This window comes from Hemicordylus capensis, chromosome 3 (genome assembly GCF_027244095.1).
Source record: "Hemicordylus capensis ecotype Gifberg chromosome 3, rHemCap1.1.pri, whole genome shotgun sequence".
NCBI lineage: Eukaryota > Metazoa > Chordata > Lepidosauria > Squamata > Cordylidae > Hemicordylus > Hemicordylus capensis.
In genome coordinates, this window is record NC_069659.1 from 113,416,386 (window position 1) to 113,433,612 (window position 17,227).

Below are 17,227 nucleotides of genomic sequence, written 5' to 3' on the forward strand. Positions count from 1 at the left end.
TACCATTGGTTTTTTTGTTTCATCCCATGCTTCTCTGTGCTGCAACGTATGCTTTCAAAGAGAGGTTTATTCACACTCTGCGGACCTAGGTCTAAATGTAGTTTTTATTTAATTTTTCTGGTTAACTGATGAGTTGCATAATTTGACTGCTTAAATTAATGATTGCCTCCTGGTTTTGTGTGTGTGTGCGCGCGTGCATACATGATGTGTGTGTATGCACTTCTTTAAAAACATGATAGTGAGCCAAGATTTTATTTTTGTATGCTGTGTCATTTTCTTTCTGTTTTCATGATCGTATATATTATTAACCATCAAAGAAAGATGAATTTTGTGACAAAGTAAAATAATGTTTGTTTAAGTTGCCAGAGAGCAGCAAATCTTAGAAAAAGAAAGGAGAGCAAAACTTCAGTATGAAAAGCAAATAGAAGAACGATGGAGGAAGTTGGAAGAACAGAGGCAGAGGGAGGAACAAAAGAGGGCAGCTGTTGAAGAAAAGAGAAGACAGAAGCTCAGAGAAGAAGAGGTAGGCAGTACATTAATATGTCCTATTAGTGCTTACTTAGACTAGAACACCAGTTCTGGGGGTAGGGATTTAAATGAGTAGTACTAAGTGATAGTCTGAAAGATAAAAGTGTTGATGAATAATAGCCAGCTTTTAACCTGTCTGCTCCTGGCACTTTATTGTCTGAGCTGCTGTGATGTCAGAGAATTCTTGGGAACCTTCTGGTTGCTGAGAGGTGAGTGTTAAAACAGAACACTGTTGAGCAGTACATCTGTTGAAGGAAATGAGGTCAATTTGGCTAGCAAAAAATCCACGCAAGGCCTGGAGACAAAAAGCTCTGCTTGGTGCAGCTAGAAAGGTGGTTTCTGCTGGCAAGGAATAAAAGCTGGAATAGATCCTTGGAGACAGGAAAGCTAAGGGACTGTGGTCTTGAAAAGATGCATAAAATGGACAATGGAGCAAATATGTAAGGAAAGGTGGGTGGAGGATATCCAGAGGGTGAAGGGAGGGAGTTCAGGAGTGCACATCACAAAGGGCCTAGTGTGCTGCTGGTTGGAAGGAGTAAACAAGTAAGGAAAATGATGAGGGACAGGGACAGTAGGCCAAGGAGTTATCAAATTTGCAATAGCTGTAGGTTTGAAGCTTGAATTGTGATGATACATCGAATATTTGGCTACAAGTATCGTATATTTTATAAACAGCTGTGGCATTTTTAGCCAACTTTCCTTAAGAAAAGTAAGCTTATGAGATCACCCAGCTGTGTGTGTCTGTGTCGCCTGCTGTCAACTTCACAATGCCCAGACCAATGAACCAAATTTGGTACAGTTGTGGGGACACATAGACACACCTCAATGGCATAATTTATGATGTCCCTAACCCCTGCTGACTTGGCAAAGAGGCACCTTTTAACGTGGCAATTCTCTTTATTTCACAGGGGGAGAGTAATTGGCCCTATCCACCCATAGCACAGTATCTCCAGTGACTGCTGCTGGTGTCTATCTTATGTTTTTTTTAGTGTTGCTGGTGTTTATCTTATGTTTTTTTAGATTGTGAGCCCTTTGGGGACAGGGATCCATCTTATTTATTTATTCTTTCTCAATGTAAACCGCCCTGAGCCATTTTTGGAAGGATGGTATAGAAACTGAATTAATAATAATAATAATAAATAATGTCATGTACCCCTATTTAAGATGGTGGATGCATGCAAGTTTGAGGCACAAGTGAACTTGTGAACCGCCTAACTGATTTGGACAAAATTTGGTACTGTTGTAGGGATAAATAGGGACCTCAATGGTGTAGTTTGTGATTATGTCATCCACCCCAGTTCAAGATGGTGGATGCATGAAGATTTGAGGTGCAAGTGGGCTAGCTTGTGCAGATGGTGATTATCAATTAATATTATAGTGATAGGAAAGTAGGTAGATTAGTTCTTACCATAACTTCCAATATAAGTTGGAGATCAATGCACTACCACTAGATGTCATTAGGTAGTCTGGTGCCATAGAGATGGCAAGATGGGGTCTGTAATTATCAGAGGATACCAACTGCAGCATGCAGAATCAAATAACTTTTTCAGCTGTAGATGACATCTGTAGCCGCATGCCTAGACTTGGAGGAAGTAGCTTGTTGAAAGTTCAGCATGGGAGAGGCATTCTCTGATGTTAATGGCATAGCCACATGGAGGTAATTGTAATGTGGAAAAACTTAGGGCAATTACTGGTGGTTATTCAAGAGCAATGAAAATATCTATCCTTCAAGGGATTCATCTTCCCTTTGACACCCATTGAGTTGTATTTTGCATGTAGTTATCCAAGTCATGGCATGGCTAAGAGTGCATTGAGAAAGTCACAGTCAGTATTCCCTCGAAGGTGTGCACGTGTGTGTGCACTCACCTGGTTTTTGATGTCCGCTCAGTTAATTTTAGATCCCACTTAGGTTTATTCAGGAAGGTCCCACTCTGAATGCACTGTGCACACACTGCCTTGATACTGCCACCCAGAACAAAACTCATTCCACACACAGATGGAAAAAATTAGAGAGAACACTGGTGAAAATCCACTTTCAAGCAAAGCTGGAGAAAAGCACTGTTGTTGACCCAAGATCCTTGGAGGAAGGGCAGGGCAAACATCATAACTTGACCTATATCAGACTTGATGTGTAAAGGTTCACATGACCCAATGAGAGTTGAGCCTTGGCTCCTTGGGATGGAATGTTGAATTCCATCCCAATTCTACTTGGTACTTAAATGGAGTTCAGATTTACTTCATTCAGATTCAAAGGGGACTGAATCAGGCTGAAGCTTCATCTCTGCTGACTCCTAGTTTGCTTAGCATGCAGGAGGGTGGTAAGGGATGCCTCTGAGTACCAGTTGCAGGGGAGTAACAGCCCTCAACTGTGGCTTCCAGAGGCATCTGGTGGGCCACTGTGCAAAACAGGATGTTGGACTAGATGGGCCTTGGGACTGATCCAGCAGGGCTGTTCTTATGTTCTTATGCTTCTGTGGCTTCATTTTTAAAAGGATGTTGGGCGAGATTTTTTTCATCCTTCCTCTGCAGTCCTGAGGGAGAAGCAAGGTATCCTGGGAATTGTAGTATTTTCTGCAGCTGCGGCTATTGCTTTGATTCAGCTGAAACATCACACTGAAACATCACACTTAAATTCTTCCCCACAAATAATACCTTTGTTTACATATTTAGCTAAGATTTTTAAAGTGTCTATCTCAGGAACTTAACTGTTTTTCCACAATGATCAAGACATGCTATACAAGAAACAAGTCTGGGGGGTGGGGGGAGCCAAGAGATTATGTGAAGATGATGGAGGGAAGTGGTGGTACTGCTTTGGGGTTTGGGTTTTTTTAACATTATGATTACATACTTCAACCTTAAAAGCTTATTTCTGTGTGGTTGGGAGGAATCGTTGCAGCAGCTGAGTCTCACCACTAAAAGGAGAAGACTGAGCTGTGCTGAGATGACACAGTTAATGCTTCTCATGCATTATTCTTAAACAAATTAAGCCCAGACAGAGCCACAGCAGCAGTCTTGCCAGCAGGAGCAGATGCTTGGAGGTGATGTAACTTGTGTTACTAACTTCAGCCTTTATAGTGACCTCAGTAGTGACTGCAGACAAAGAATACATACATCTGGAGGTGAGTGGATGTCGTGATTCCTCCTTTGCTTATTTCTTTTGACTACATTTGGAATAGGAACCCTTTAGTCGCTGTATGTATGTGCAATCGGAATAAACATTTGATTTTTCTGTAGTGGGAGTCCTTTAAATACTCAGACTGGTTTTGTTTTTTATTTTTTGCAATTGCCCAGGAGCGATTAGAGGCTATGATGCGGCGGTCCCTGGAGCGAAGTCAGCAGCTAGAGCAGAAACAGAAGAGATGGTCATGGGGAGGAGCACTGGCTGCAGGCTCAGGCGAAAGAAATGGTGAGTCAAACTGGCTGGCTGCATTGCAGATTCCCAATTGCAAATGCTTTTCCTTTTCTAAAAACTGCACAGTCACTCTTGGTACTATTTGTGATATGAGAGAGAAACTGTTCAGGTGCATTTATTAATATATATTCTTCTATTGCTTACTGAATTTCACTCCCTGATATCTTCTTGGAAATAAGCCAATGCCAAAGTTTGTCCATAGAGATGTTATATCAGAAATTTAAACCAATGCCCCTGAAATAAACGATTATACTGAATAGTCTCACAATTCTTGTCAGCTCTATATGACTGTGCAGAAGAAAATCTGTTTTTATCTTAGACACTCCTAAAAGCTCAGGGGACTTCTCAATGATTATGCAGTATTCACAGCTGAAAATGAATTCTTCTGTTCCTGTCTTTTGCTGCTCTCTCTTTGGTTTAGTTTCAAAGCAAGTTATTTTACCACCAATCATGTAAGCTTTTTGTTTCAGAAATCATTCACCAGCTTTCCCCAATAGCTTGTGTTTAGGCAAAGCATCTTTTAAGTGATAAAAGAGCTGTGTCTTAAATTTTGCCATTCTGATTAAAGCTTTGTATATAATTTTTCAGGGTAGTGCAGAATATTCATTTTCACCATCAGAAAACAATCTCTTGATGCTCTTAGAAACAGGCTTTTAAACATTCCTCTTGTATTGGGTTTTAAATACTCTTGGTGTCTGTTTAGTAATCTATCACCTCTCTTTGCTCTCGTTTTTTGTTGTTGTGTAGGTGAATCAGAAAATACCCCACCCCCTCTAGGTTTAACTGCCAACACCCTTCTTCCAGACCCTGTGGCCTCTGCTGCTGCTGCTGATCCCTCCAATGGTATTTGAGACTCACAGTACCATAGTGTCTCGTTGATCACCTGAACACATCCACCAGTCTTGTGTGTCCCCCCACCCCACCTGTTGTATTCTCTGTTGTTTCAGTTCAATCCCTGACAGCATTCTTGTTGGAACTTAAGGGCCCAATTCCTCAAAGCACTGCTTCTCCCCATTCCTCACTTAGGGCTTGTGTGGTAAATCCAGTTGAAATGGATGGAGGTTGGGCAGCAGGATCATGGTGGATTGCACCTATGCACTTTACTATTTCTTTTTCTTTTTGGGGGGTCTATTTTACTATTACCTTTTCTTTGTCATAGTGAAACAATGCATGCTTGGCATTCCAACATCATAGTGATGTTTAAAATACCTTTTCCACCAGCTGATGATTGGTTCATCTCTTTTTGTCCAGGTGTGGGACACACATGTGTCATGTGTATTGTGTACCTTTTGAATAGATAGTGCAGGTGAACATGGATAAGCGAATAAACTGTTTTGAAACATTTCAGTTATACTATAGAAGCACATAATATCAATTCCTTAATCATCATTTTTCTCCAGACAGATACCTATCTATCGTGTAATAATTGAAAGATTTAATAATCACTTGAATTATTATTGGGATTAGACCCATTATGTCAGTGGTATTACTCTGGAGCAAGTGTGTTATGGATTGCAATGAATAATTTCAAGAACTACTCTTGATGATGGTGATTTAGCCTGCCAAAAAAAATCTAAACTTTTTAAAAGTAGTACAGGGCAGTTTAGAAATAATAAAAACCTGAGTTTGCCAGTTGGCAGCATAACTGGGTATTTCCATAGATATGCTTAGAATTATATATGTTTTTGTTTTTTTTAAGAGCTGGATACCAGTGATTTACTTTATGATTGGCATAACAATTTTACACCTGACACATACACAACTTCTGGTACCTTTCTACAACTTGCAGTGATTTATTTATACCTAGATGACTTTTATGACAACCCACCAAGATATCTGAAGATGTTTGCACTGAAAAGTACCCTTGTATACATACACGTTGCTCGTGTATATCTTTATGTATTACAGTCAATTCCCAACATTCTGTCTCTGTTGTGCTGTATTCTCAACATTCTGTTACACTTCATCATGACTAGGAAGTAGATCTTGGGGTTGAGCTATGTAGTTAGGGGCTGGCTCAGTTCAGTGACTCCTATCAAGTAAATGGGCTCCTATCTGGAACACAACTGAGAGACACTAACGCATTGCAGGCACTGGGATCATGGGCAGGTTTAGTTTCTTCCATTCTTATCCCTCAGAGTTTACCATTAGTTTCTGCCACATAATTAAATAGCTCCCATTCATTCAAGGAGAAAATGTTGCCTAGAATTTTAGAGTTGGAAGGTACCTTGGAGATCACTATAGTCCAGCCCCCTGCTCAGTGAAGGAAACTGCTACTGCACCCCTGACAGATGGCTGTACTGCCTCTGTTTGAAAATCTCCAGCAAAGAAGAGCCTGTTGCATGAGGCAGACTGTTCCACTGTTGAACAGCTCTTGAAATAGAATACAACATCAGTGTGGGTATAAAAGCCATCAACTGAACCTGACACCAGGTGGCCCCAAAACCATTCTTTATTTTAGCATAATAAAAGTAGGGCAAGAATCTAATATTGACTACAGCAACATACTTAACCAAGTAGCACTTGTAGGTGGGTCACTTAAATGCTATTGCCATTTTATGCATAGCTCAGAGATGGAGATTCGCCATCTTCCAGTTGGAAAAGCAGGGAAACCATGAAGTGAGTGGAAGGGGATTAATGCATGGCATCTTTCTGTTCTCCTCTCATTGGTCTACTTCCACAAGACAGAAGAGGTGGGAAATATAGTATAATGTGTGCTCTCTGTGCATTGAAGAAGCAGTAGGAAACAAGGAAAGTGAAGTGCTGCCCTCCAAGTTCTAAAAGTATGCTCTGAGAATCTCAGCATCTATTGAAGAAGATGAAATTAGGAAGCAAAGACAGGATTCCATGTCTTTAAGCTTAACCCTCACAAGACAAAACTGATCCCTACACAGAAACGTATGCTTGCTCAACATGACTTCACCAGGTCTTAGAACGTAAGAACAGTCCTTGTGCATCAGGCCCAAGGCCTATCTAGTCCAGCATCCTGTTTCACACAGTGCCCCACCAGATGCCCTTGGGAAGCCCACAGGCAACAGCTGAGGGCATGCCCTCTCTCCTGCTGTAACTCCCCTGCAACTGGTATTTAAGGCATCTTGCCTCATAGGCTAGAGGTGGCCTATAGCCCTCAGACTAGTAGCCATTGATAGACTTGTCCTTCATGAATTTATCTAAGCCCCTCTTAAAGCCAGGCAGGCTGGTGGCTGTCCCCACATATTGTGGCAAAAAATTCCATAGGTTAATTATGTGTTGTTTGAAAAAGTACTTCCTTTTGTCCGTCCTAAATTTCTTGGCAATCAGTTTCATGGGATGACCTGGTTCTAGTGTTATGTGAGAGGGAGACAATTTTGATTTTATAGACCTCTATCATGTCACCCCTCAGTATTTTTTCTAAACTAAAAAGCCCCAGATGTTGTAGCCTTGCCTTGTAAGGAAGGTGCTCTAGGCCCCTGATCATCTTTGTTGCCTTCTTCTGTACCTTTCCCATTTCTATAATGTCCTTTTTGAGGTACAGTGACTAGAACTGTACACAGTACTCCAAATGTGGCTACACCATATATTTGTATAAGGGTGTAATGATATTAGCAATTTTATTTTCAATCCCTTTCCTAATGAGTCCAAGCATGAAATTGGCCTTTTTTCACAGCTGTCATGCACTGAGTTGACACTTTCAACAAGCTGTCCACCACGATCTCTCTTCTAGGGGTGTGCATGGAACCGACTGGCTCCCATCGAACTCCCCACCCCCGATCCAGTCCGGTTCCGGACCGGTCCGTGAAATTTTTTAAAAAATTAAAGTATAATTTAAATACCTTTAGACCCTTTGGGGGGCTTGCTGAGGCCGCGGGGGGTGGTGGTGGTGGTGGTGTCCGCGCTGGTTCCCTCTCCCCCTGCCGGCTTTCCTCATCACCGCTGCGGTCCTCTGCAACCGGGTATCTTAGTATTTTCGGCCCTTTTGGGACTCTGTATGAGCGTGCGGCCGCCATTTTGGCGGCCGCCACGTATTCACAATGCCCTCTGCGAGGCTGGCCTCGCTGAGGGCATTGGCACATGCACGGTGGCCGCACGCTCGTACGGAGGCCCGAAAGGGCTGAAAATACTAAGATACCCAGCCACGGCGGGCCGCAGCGGTGATGAGGAAGGCTGGTGGGGGGAGAGGGAACCCACGTGGAAACCCCCCCACAACCTCAGCAAGCCCCCCAAAGGGGCTAAAGGTATTTAAATTATACTTTAATTAAAAAAACAAAAAATTTGCGGACCTGTCCAGACCGGACCTGGCGGTCCGGTTCCAGTCTGACAGAACCGGGGGTGTGTGTGTTTGGTTCGACCCTGAACCCCCGGACCAGACCGCTGGACCGGTCCACACATTCCTACTCTCTTCTGATCAGTCACCAACGGCTCAGAACCCATGAGTATATATGTGAAGTTGGGTTTTTAGGCCCCAATATGCATCACTTTATTTATACTTGCTAACACTGAACCCATCTGCCATTTTGTTGCCCACTCTCCCAGTTTGGAGATATTATTTTGGATCTCTTGCAATCTGTTTTGGATTTCATTATCCTAAATAGTTTGGTGTCATCTGCAAATATGGCCACTTCGCTCCTTACCCCAACTTCTCAATCATTTATGAACAAGCTAAATAGCACTGGTCCCAGTCAGATCCCTAGGGGACCCCACTTCTTTCTTCCCTCTATTTAGAGGACTTTCCATTTATTCCTACCCTCTGGTTTCTTGTCCTTCAACCAGTTACCAATCCACCCGTGAATTTGTCCTCTTATCCCATGACTGCTAGGTTTTCTCAAGAGTCTTTGGATGCGGAACACTAGACCAAATGTAGTTGGAAGACTACTGTATGTTAATTACTGAAATAATTACATTATTTCATCAGTGTTTTGAACTGATATTTATACCAAAAATATGTGAGGAATAAAGAAATTAGATGGAACCATTTTAAAATTTAGTGTATAAGCTGTGGGGGGAATCAGTGCACCATCAAAGGACACCATTGTTATTAGATATTGAATAAAATATTGCCAACAGCCCCAAAAGTTTGGCGGGTTTTAGTAGCCAGACAAAAGACCATGCCCCATAGGGGTGGTGTCTTGTCTCTGACATCACACCAGAGTTGAAGACTCTTGTATTGCTTTCAAAACCCAGCACAAGGTGAGGATGATCCACCACCCTCCTCTTTCCTAGTTCCAAGCTTAGGAGAAGGAAGGAAGGAAGGAAGGCGACAGTGACTCACTCTTTGCTATCACAGTGAGCTTCAAGGAATGCCTTCGATGCCTCCAAAATCTTGAATGGCTACTGTGCTCCTGAACTCTAAGCTTGGGAGGAGAAAGTGGGCTCTCTTCTCTCTTGCACTGAGCTTTGAAGGCCCCAACTGGAAGAAAGGTGGATGCTCACCATGGTGAGCAAATGTATAAACCCCTAAATTATAAGAAATTGTAGAACATTTTCCAGTTTTTCTATCATGAAGCTGAAAGTTTTAAGATGTTGGTATCACGAAGCTTGCTTATAAAGGTGGTGTGATTTTGCATTCCTTTTTGTTGTGTTTAGTACTATTTTACTCAGTTTGGCGTAGCTATGAAATAATCTTACACCACACTGTAAAACTGAAATGTTAAACCTGTAGGCAGATGTTAAAGTTGTAGCTTATAGAATTCACAGGCATCTCCAGCTTCTGGTTTTCTCAGATGGGCTTTATTCTTTGCTCTCATCCAATCACAAGGACCATGGTAACAAAACGAAAGGTTAGCTCTGGGAGCATCCAGCACTGTGAAATGAATATAAATGTCTTCAATGCGTCTCTCTGCAGCATGTGACAAACTTTCAGCTTCTACAATGAATCTGCCAAAGCAAATGGAGTCGCCTATCAATAAGCGTCTCTCCTCCTCCACAGCAACAATAACATATTCCCCTGACAGAGGCAAGTGAATGTGCTGCTCTTTGTGTCACACCAGAAATAATCTCTCCTTTTGTTTTTAATATGCATTTCTTTCTCTCTCTCTTCTCCCCACTGCTTTCCCTTCCCTTCTCTGATCAGTTTAATCCTCATGAGGCAGTAGTGTTAAGCATAAATCAATGCAAAAATCACGGTGGTGTTTAAGGATATTAGCACAAATCCAGTTTCTCTTTGTGGACGAGAGTGCAGCATTCAGTTGCAGTAGCAGTAGCAACTAAAAAAAGGCATAATGCATTCTTCAAAGCAGTTTCAGCATAAAGCTGGTTCATTTCACTGCTTTTAAGGATTACAGCTTACATCTTAGTGGAACGCTTGCCTTAAACGCATCTAAATACTTTATTTACTGTGGAAAGGTTTTAAGCCCCACATAAGATTTTACAGCTTGCCTGGGATCATGCTGCCATCTTGGAGGCTCCAGACTGCATGGGATTAAACATGGAGCAGGAGGAGGCTGGTTTCTTCAAGCTCATTTTGAGCTGGAGTGAAAAGTATGCAGAATGGCAGTATGAGTTTAAAGATTGCTGAGAATCAGGGTATCATAGCAACTGAGCTGAGAACTAGAAAGTCCCCAGTTGAGATCTCATGGTTTCTATATGACTAGAATGCCTTGTGTGATCTCTTTTCCCTTAAGGAACAAATTTTAGATAGTGGATGGATGGAACATGAACAAAGGTTCCCTGTAGAGTAGTAGTTCTCAATTGGTTGGGTAGGCCAGAGCATGGGGAGTGGACTACACTCTCAATGCCTTATCATAAAATTATATTTGGGGGGAAAGAAGGGGGCTCAAAGAACTGCTACTTTGATTGTATGATGTTTTCCATGACTCTTAAGAGGGGGGCCAGAGAGATTAATAGAGCAGGATTTCTCTTTAATGTGAGTGTTGGGGTTAGTATCTCAATTCACAGATTCTTGAATATGAAGTGTCTCTAAATGCTTATTGTGCTGAGTTGGGAACCTGAAAAGATAGAGTAAGTCTTGAGAAGTGGGCAAGTTTAAAAGGTTTGAGGAACACTATTGTAGGCAGCAGGTAACTGAGGAAACGAGAGAGGAAGCTCCAGGCATAGATCTCTTTGGTTATGCTCTGACTGTGTAGAGAAATTTGGCAATGAAGTTAGTGAATTCCCACATTTCAGGATTAATTTACAGGGCTTGAGCCTTCCATGCCATGACAGCAGTAACATCCAGGAACAGTTGACTTGCTAATATTTAAGTACATTTTTTTTTTAATTGAGAGGCCCCACCCCCCACCGTTGCAAATCTAATGTAATATGAAGCCAGTTACAATGGTTTTTAATTCTGCTTCAGTGCATTAAAACATTTCATTGATTTTGTGGACCTTATTTCTATTTAAGTATGGCTTAGATCATAGACTAGCACCTGATTGCATCAGTTTTTAGCTACAGTGCTGCAGGCGATGACCTTGTGCTACTGAAGGTAAAATGCAGTTCTACACTTGGTACTCACTGAAAAGCCAACTGGTTTGTCCTAATTGTCAAGACCCTGCTTCCTAAATGTCATCACCACTAATCCATCTCTCTTACTGCTAAATTTGGCCAGTGCATGTTTGCCTTAGCCTCCGTGGGTCCTATGGCACAGAAGCTCATTGGTTGCCAAGCAAAGGGGCTGGGAGGACCCCACAGCTTGAAATATTAACTTCACTGTTGCACACATTAGTGTCAGAAGGAACTAGGGTTGCCAACTCTGACTGAAGCTAGTCCTGGAGATTCCTTTTCCCAGTTCCCCGCAATACTTTTCACAATATCAAGCTATTAAATGTTCAGGATTGCTTTTCAGTAGTCACCTGAAGAGTGATACTGATTCCTGAAGACTCCAGGGCAATCCTGGTGGGTTGGCAGCCCTCGAAGGTGCAGTGCTTGTAGGAGGTCTTAGCATCAGATTCCAGCCTTGGCTCTTAGAACTGCTGCCTCAGTGTAGAACTTATGAATCAGGCCATTAATAACTGTTTTAGCATAATGAATGCACTTAAGAGATAACATGTGAGTGGACCCATTCATTTATACACCAAAATCTGGATCTACATACAAGAAATGTGGAATGCAAATATCGCCCCATGTAGGAACATTGCCATCAAATGAAGGGTTGGGGAGGAAACACACTTTCAGCTTAACTTGTGAAGCAAAAAACTATACTATCTAGCCAATGTAGTGTTTATAGTAATGGAAACGTGAGTGGCTATATTCTGATGAATCATAAATAAAGTTAACACTTCGGTGTCTGTTTTGCTTGTTAGACTTCATAGGGCATAAGCTTTAAAACGATGAAACCCTCTTTCAGAGAAGGCTCACTTAAAGGGTCTCTAATCTACTGCTTCTTGTTTTATTTTGTTGTTGTTCCCCTTTGTTCATTTCATTTGGTCATTCATTATATTAATTTGCAATTTTTAAAAAGTGGCTTGTTTTCTTTAACTCAATGACTTTCATTTGCTTCCATCCTTCAGCTCATCGCATGCACCTTAGTCCAATGGAAAACTTTATTATTTCTCGGCTACTGACTCCCACACAAGCTTCTTTAGCCAGAAGTAGAAGTACCTTAATACTTTCTGAGCAATACAATGATTCAGGTAAACGTAATATCTTAAGGAATGTGTTAGGCACCCCACAATAACTGATTGAAGACTTTTCTGGAGACATTCATTTTATACCATGTTTATGGTAGTACTGGAAAAGCTGCAGTTTTCTGTCCATGAGTTTTAACCTTAATTAATTATAGCCCATATCTCTTACATGTATGTATAATGTACTATTCAAGATGGGTAAAAAGGTTGGTTGTGCTTAGATTTATTTCCAGATAAGTTGCTATGTCAGTGATGCAATGCACATAGTAACAGCTCAACTCTCAACAAACGGACCCTTTATTGCACAAAAAAGAAAAATTTAATATTTTTTAAATACTTTTTTTTAAATTTAAATTTTTATTTATGTATATCAACTTTTATTTTTTATTTTTTGTGCAATTAAGGGTCTTTTTGTTAAGGGTTTATTTCCAGAAAAAAGATTCACAGTGATAGTCTTTAAACTGATTTTTTCCAGGAATCTAAACAATATCTGCCCCCTGCCCTGCCCCCAGACAAAATATTAGGAATTTAAAAAGTATTTTTGCGAACACTTGGTTGTCATAAAAATTATCCTAAACCACTAACAATTCTCAGAAGAACAGAGTTTAGAATCTCTGATCAAAACTGACCTGATTTTAAAAATGACATGTCTAAGTTCAAGTGTTTACATGGACTTTTATAATTTTAGCAAAGGCACTGGATAAATATGTGGTGGTTGCAGAAACAGAGGGATTTTAGTTCATTAATGTGTCTGAGTGGTTTTTTCTCTGTTGTTTCTAATAAGACTGTGCTGTTTTTCCCTTTTTCCTCACTTCCTTTGTCTATGTTCCCTATTGCTCTTGCTATTGTACTATAACTCTTTAGTATTCCATATCTGTCCTCGTGTAGCACCAGCTAGCCCTCTTAAATCTCCTTACAAGCCTTCCCCCACCCGAAGTGCAGACAGAAAGAAGGCAGCTTCTCCTTCCACCTCTGATGCAATGAAAGGGGCAACTGCAGCTGAAGTCTCACAGGTGAATTTGAAACTTGGTTGTGTCAATTTTGATGTTCTCTTCTCTGTATTTATATGCTGGTTGGGTATTCTGTATCTTAAGACTTTTCTTTCTTCCCACCCACCCCTACACTGTTGCTTTCTTGCCTTTGCTCACCAGCAGTTGTTAAACAATGTTGCTTGCACTGTTGAATGGTAATATTGTTATTGAAGAAATCTGTCCTTCCCCATGGTATTTCCCAGATGTGCTGGAATTTTAAAAACTGGGAATAGATTACCAGCAGAACAAGTATTTCTGATTATCAGCAACCATGTTGCATAACATGGTTATACTTTCAAGTTTTGCCTCTGTCCCAGCTTCTCCTTACTGAAGGTGCATTTACTGTAAAGTATTAAAAATGTACTGTCTTCCAGGAATTTTAAAGAAAGGAGAAAAGCAGAAAATTTAACTGGTTATTTTCAAGTGTTTTATTGAAGCAGAAAAATAGCTTGTACTGCAAAAAAATAAATACTGCATGTAAAGTTTGAGCATTTTGCTTCTTACCTTTCTACCTATGTATTTTGGAAAAAAATATGATGAAAGGAGCAAGATTGTGCATGCTAGTTGGGTGGGTTTTAAGGAAATTTTCAGTCTGTGTGTCCTTGCTATGGTAGGAGGGTTATTCTGGTGTTTCACAGCTCCTTGTGGAATTAGAAATAATGAGGATAGTTGCTGTTTTATGAATTATAGAATGTACTGATTCTGCTCTGCCTAGGCAATTAGGGGTAGGGATGGGCCCGGACTGGTCCAGAGGCCATTAAAAAAGCCTCTGGACCGGTCTAGAACTGGGTGGTTCGGTCTGGGGGTGGGGGGTACCTTTAAGAGTGGCGGGAGGGTTTACTTACCCCTCCCGCCGCTTTCCCCGCTTGGCGCCCGTAAGCCTCTGTGTAATTGGGGCGGCAGGACACCTCCCTGCCGCCCCTTCCCCGACGTTACTTGCAAAAAAACCCCAGCAGTCCTTTGCGCGCTTGCACACGTCACAGAGATGAGCGCGCGCATGTCTCTGTGAGGTGCGTGCGCACGCGCAAAGGACTGCTGGGTTTTTTTGCAAGTAACGTCAGGGAAGGGGCGGCAGGGAGGTGTCCTGCCGCCCCAATTACACAGAGGCTTACGGGCGCCAAGCGGGAAAGCGGCGGGAGGGGTAAGTAAACCCTCCCGCCGCTCTTAAAGGTACCCCCCCACCCCAGTGCTGGACCACAGTTGGCAGTTCTGTGCACACCCCTACTTAGGGGTGCTCTTCACACACTATCTGGTTAGGTTAGCCAAGAGATACTCGACACAAATGTTATATTCAGTAAATGTATATGGGACATTTGTGTGGGGGGGGGGCCTTCTTTTTAAAGCTTAATGGTTCTTGGATAGTTATAAAGGAAAATCAATTATAATACTTAGCTATACTTTTTTTTTAAACTTCTTTTGTTCATTATGCAGAAGGAATCTCTCTGCTGAATTTCTCACTGAAGCATTAAATACTAAAGGAATATTCCCTGTCTCTCTTTTTAAGCATGAGAAGAAAAAGAAAGAGAAGCGACCCACAACAGCTGGCACATCATCTGGTTTAGGATCTCCTCTTAGGAGGTCTGATTCTCCAGCAGCTATGTCTAAAAGATCAGCATCACCTGCAACCCCCAAGTCAGTATTTTTTTCTCGTTTTTCTATTTGAAAACTCATTGACCCCCAAGAAAGCTTAATCATGTGTAGGAAAGAATGCCACTTTCACATGTTGTTTGCTTTCAATTATTCTTAAATTAAATATAAGATTGTGAATATTGTTTTCTACATATATAAAGTAGAGACTGCTACTATTGCAGAAGAACAGTGGGGGGTGGGTTTGAATGCCACCTGCCTCCTCCTTTCTAGTTCCTGGGCAAGAATTATTGCAAGCTCGTATAACTCGCATTGCTGAGGAATATCCACAGCAGCTGTGGGCAGTACCTGGACCTGCAGGAGGTAGGATAGTTGTGTTGGATAAGTGAGAAGTAAGTGCAGTTAGCTTGTTGCCTTGCCAGCACAAGCAGCTACTGACTGGGACAACTCTAGAAGCGGCCATTGCTATAGCCCAAAAGCAATCTGACCATGTCAACAGCTTCACAAGCATCTTCTTTCCCATTTTTGCCTCCCCTATCGGCTTTTTTCAGAGGTGAAGGGAAACTGAGGCCTCACTCTGAAAAGCAACCTTTGAGGTGGTGGTGATGGGATTGGGTATGGAGACAGAACACTCCTTTGCACTTTGTCTTGAGCTCAGTTTTCTCCCCAATTATCCACCCCTTAAGTTGGTTCAAGGACCACCCAGTTCTTCCCCACAGACTGTCTTTTGTCCCTAGATTAATCATGGGGTGGAAAATTAGATTCAGAAGAAACTTTCTCAGAGCTCATTTCCCCGCCTCTAAAATACATTCATTGTGAGGGAAAGGAAGAATGAGAAAATTTTCAGAGTTATGGCTCCCAGCAGTGTTCCCTCTAACAGGCATTCCTAGATCTTGTTGACTACAACTCCCATAATTCCCAGCCAAAGGCCACTGCTGCTGGGGATACTGGGAGTTGTAGTGAACAACATCTGGGAATTCCTGTTAGAGGGAACAGTGGCCCCCAGTATGGAATGCATCAGAAAAGAAAATGGCTGATTTTCTAAAATTAGGTTTGCAATCATATTGCATCATCATTTATTGAATTTAACTTTTCTTAATGCATATGATGTAAAACTGCTTCAGAATAACTCAAATCATTCCTGGCCTACATCTTTAGAGTTTATTAGCAATCTCATTAAAAAGTAAAATGTGTCAGATGAGTAAGCAAGATTTGTCACTTAGCTTGATGGCATTTTTCTGTAAGCAATGGAACAGAAACATTTCTGGAAACTGCAGTCACTCATCTGGGCATCCCTGGTCAGAAAATGTTCCTTGAGGTGAACTGTTGTAGGTTAGCAGCAGCATCATTTTTCTTATTTAAAATTGTATGTTTTCATGCTGCTTACATAGTGGAATCAATCCAATTGTATCATTGAAATTTACCGTACTTGAAAAGATTATGAACTTAGCATTAGCCTGTTCAAATGTGGTGAGTGTATGGCAGCAGCAGCAGTAGTAAGTAGTGGCCAAGCCTATAGATGTGCACTTGGTTCGTGTTGAATACGTGAAGCTGTCTTATACCATTGGTCCAGCTAGCCCAACATTGTCTACTTTGACTGGCAGTGGCTCCCCAGGTCTCAGGCTGAGGCCTTCCCCATCACCTGCTTCTTGATCTTATAACTGGAGATGCTAGGAACTGGATCTGTTTGCAAAGCAAACATTCTTCTACCATGGAGCTGTGGCCCCTTCCCATTTTGAGGGTGAAGATATGAACTTTTGAAGCAAAAAATAATAATAATCCTGGGGAAAGGACAGTTGGGGCAGAGAAGGTATATAAACACAGCTTACTTAAAAGACCCCTCTGGATTGCAAAAGTGGTTCGCAATCCAGAGTGATGGGCTGCTGTTCAAGCTCAAAACCTCTTTGGGTGCATAGAAATAAATGCACTGTTTTCTGAATCCTGGCCAGCATTTTATAAAGGTCATTTAACAACATAATTTAGTATAAAACTGTAGAATAAAAAATAATTTAAAAGCAAAAGAGAACATTTGGAAAGCTAGTTAATGCAAGAAATGCTTTGATAGTTTGCAGTGGTTTAGAGAGACTACATAGTAAAATCAGTAGAAGCAATTAACATACTTCTCC

The 17,227-nt window shown here is 41.5% G+C and overlaps 1 protein-coding gene across 15 annotated transcripts in view; it reads left to right on the forward strand.

The window, feature by feature from the left end:
- The window catches only part of MAP7D2 (MAP7 domain containing 2), a 106,555-nt gene that overhangs the window by 65,974 nt on the left and 23,354 nt on the right, over positions 1 to 17,227 (forward strand). For 4 of the 15 annotated variants that reach the window (XM_053305119.1, XM_053305123.1, XM_053305120.1 and 1 more), the window contains 7 exons: positions 360 to 523; positions 3,820 to 3,934; positions 4,688 to 4,783; positions 9,762 to 9,872; positions 12,367 to 12,489; positions 13,348 to 13,496; positions 15,019 to 15,146. In XM_053305119.1, the coding sequence (XP_053161094.1) occupies positions 360 to 523; positions 3,820 to 3,934; positions 4,688 to 4,783; positions 9,762 to 9,872; positions 12,367 to 12,489; positions 13,348 to 13,496; positions 15,019 to 15,146 (886 nt within the window). Of the gene's footprint in view, positions 1 to 359; positions 524 to 3,509; positions 3,648 to 3,819; positions 3,935 to 4,687; positions 4,784 to 9,761; positions 9,873 to 12,366; positions 12,490 to 13,347; positions 13,497 to 15,018; positions 15,147 to 17,227 lie in introns of those variants that run through there. The other 11 variants (XM_053305128.1, XM_053305130.1, XM_053305129.1 and 8 more) reach the window with 10 other exon arrangements.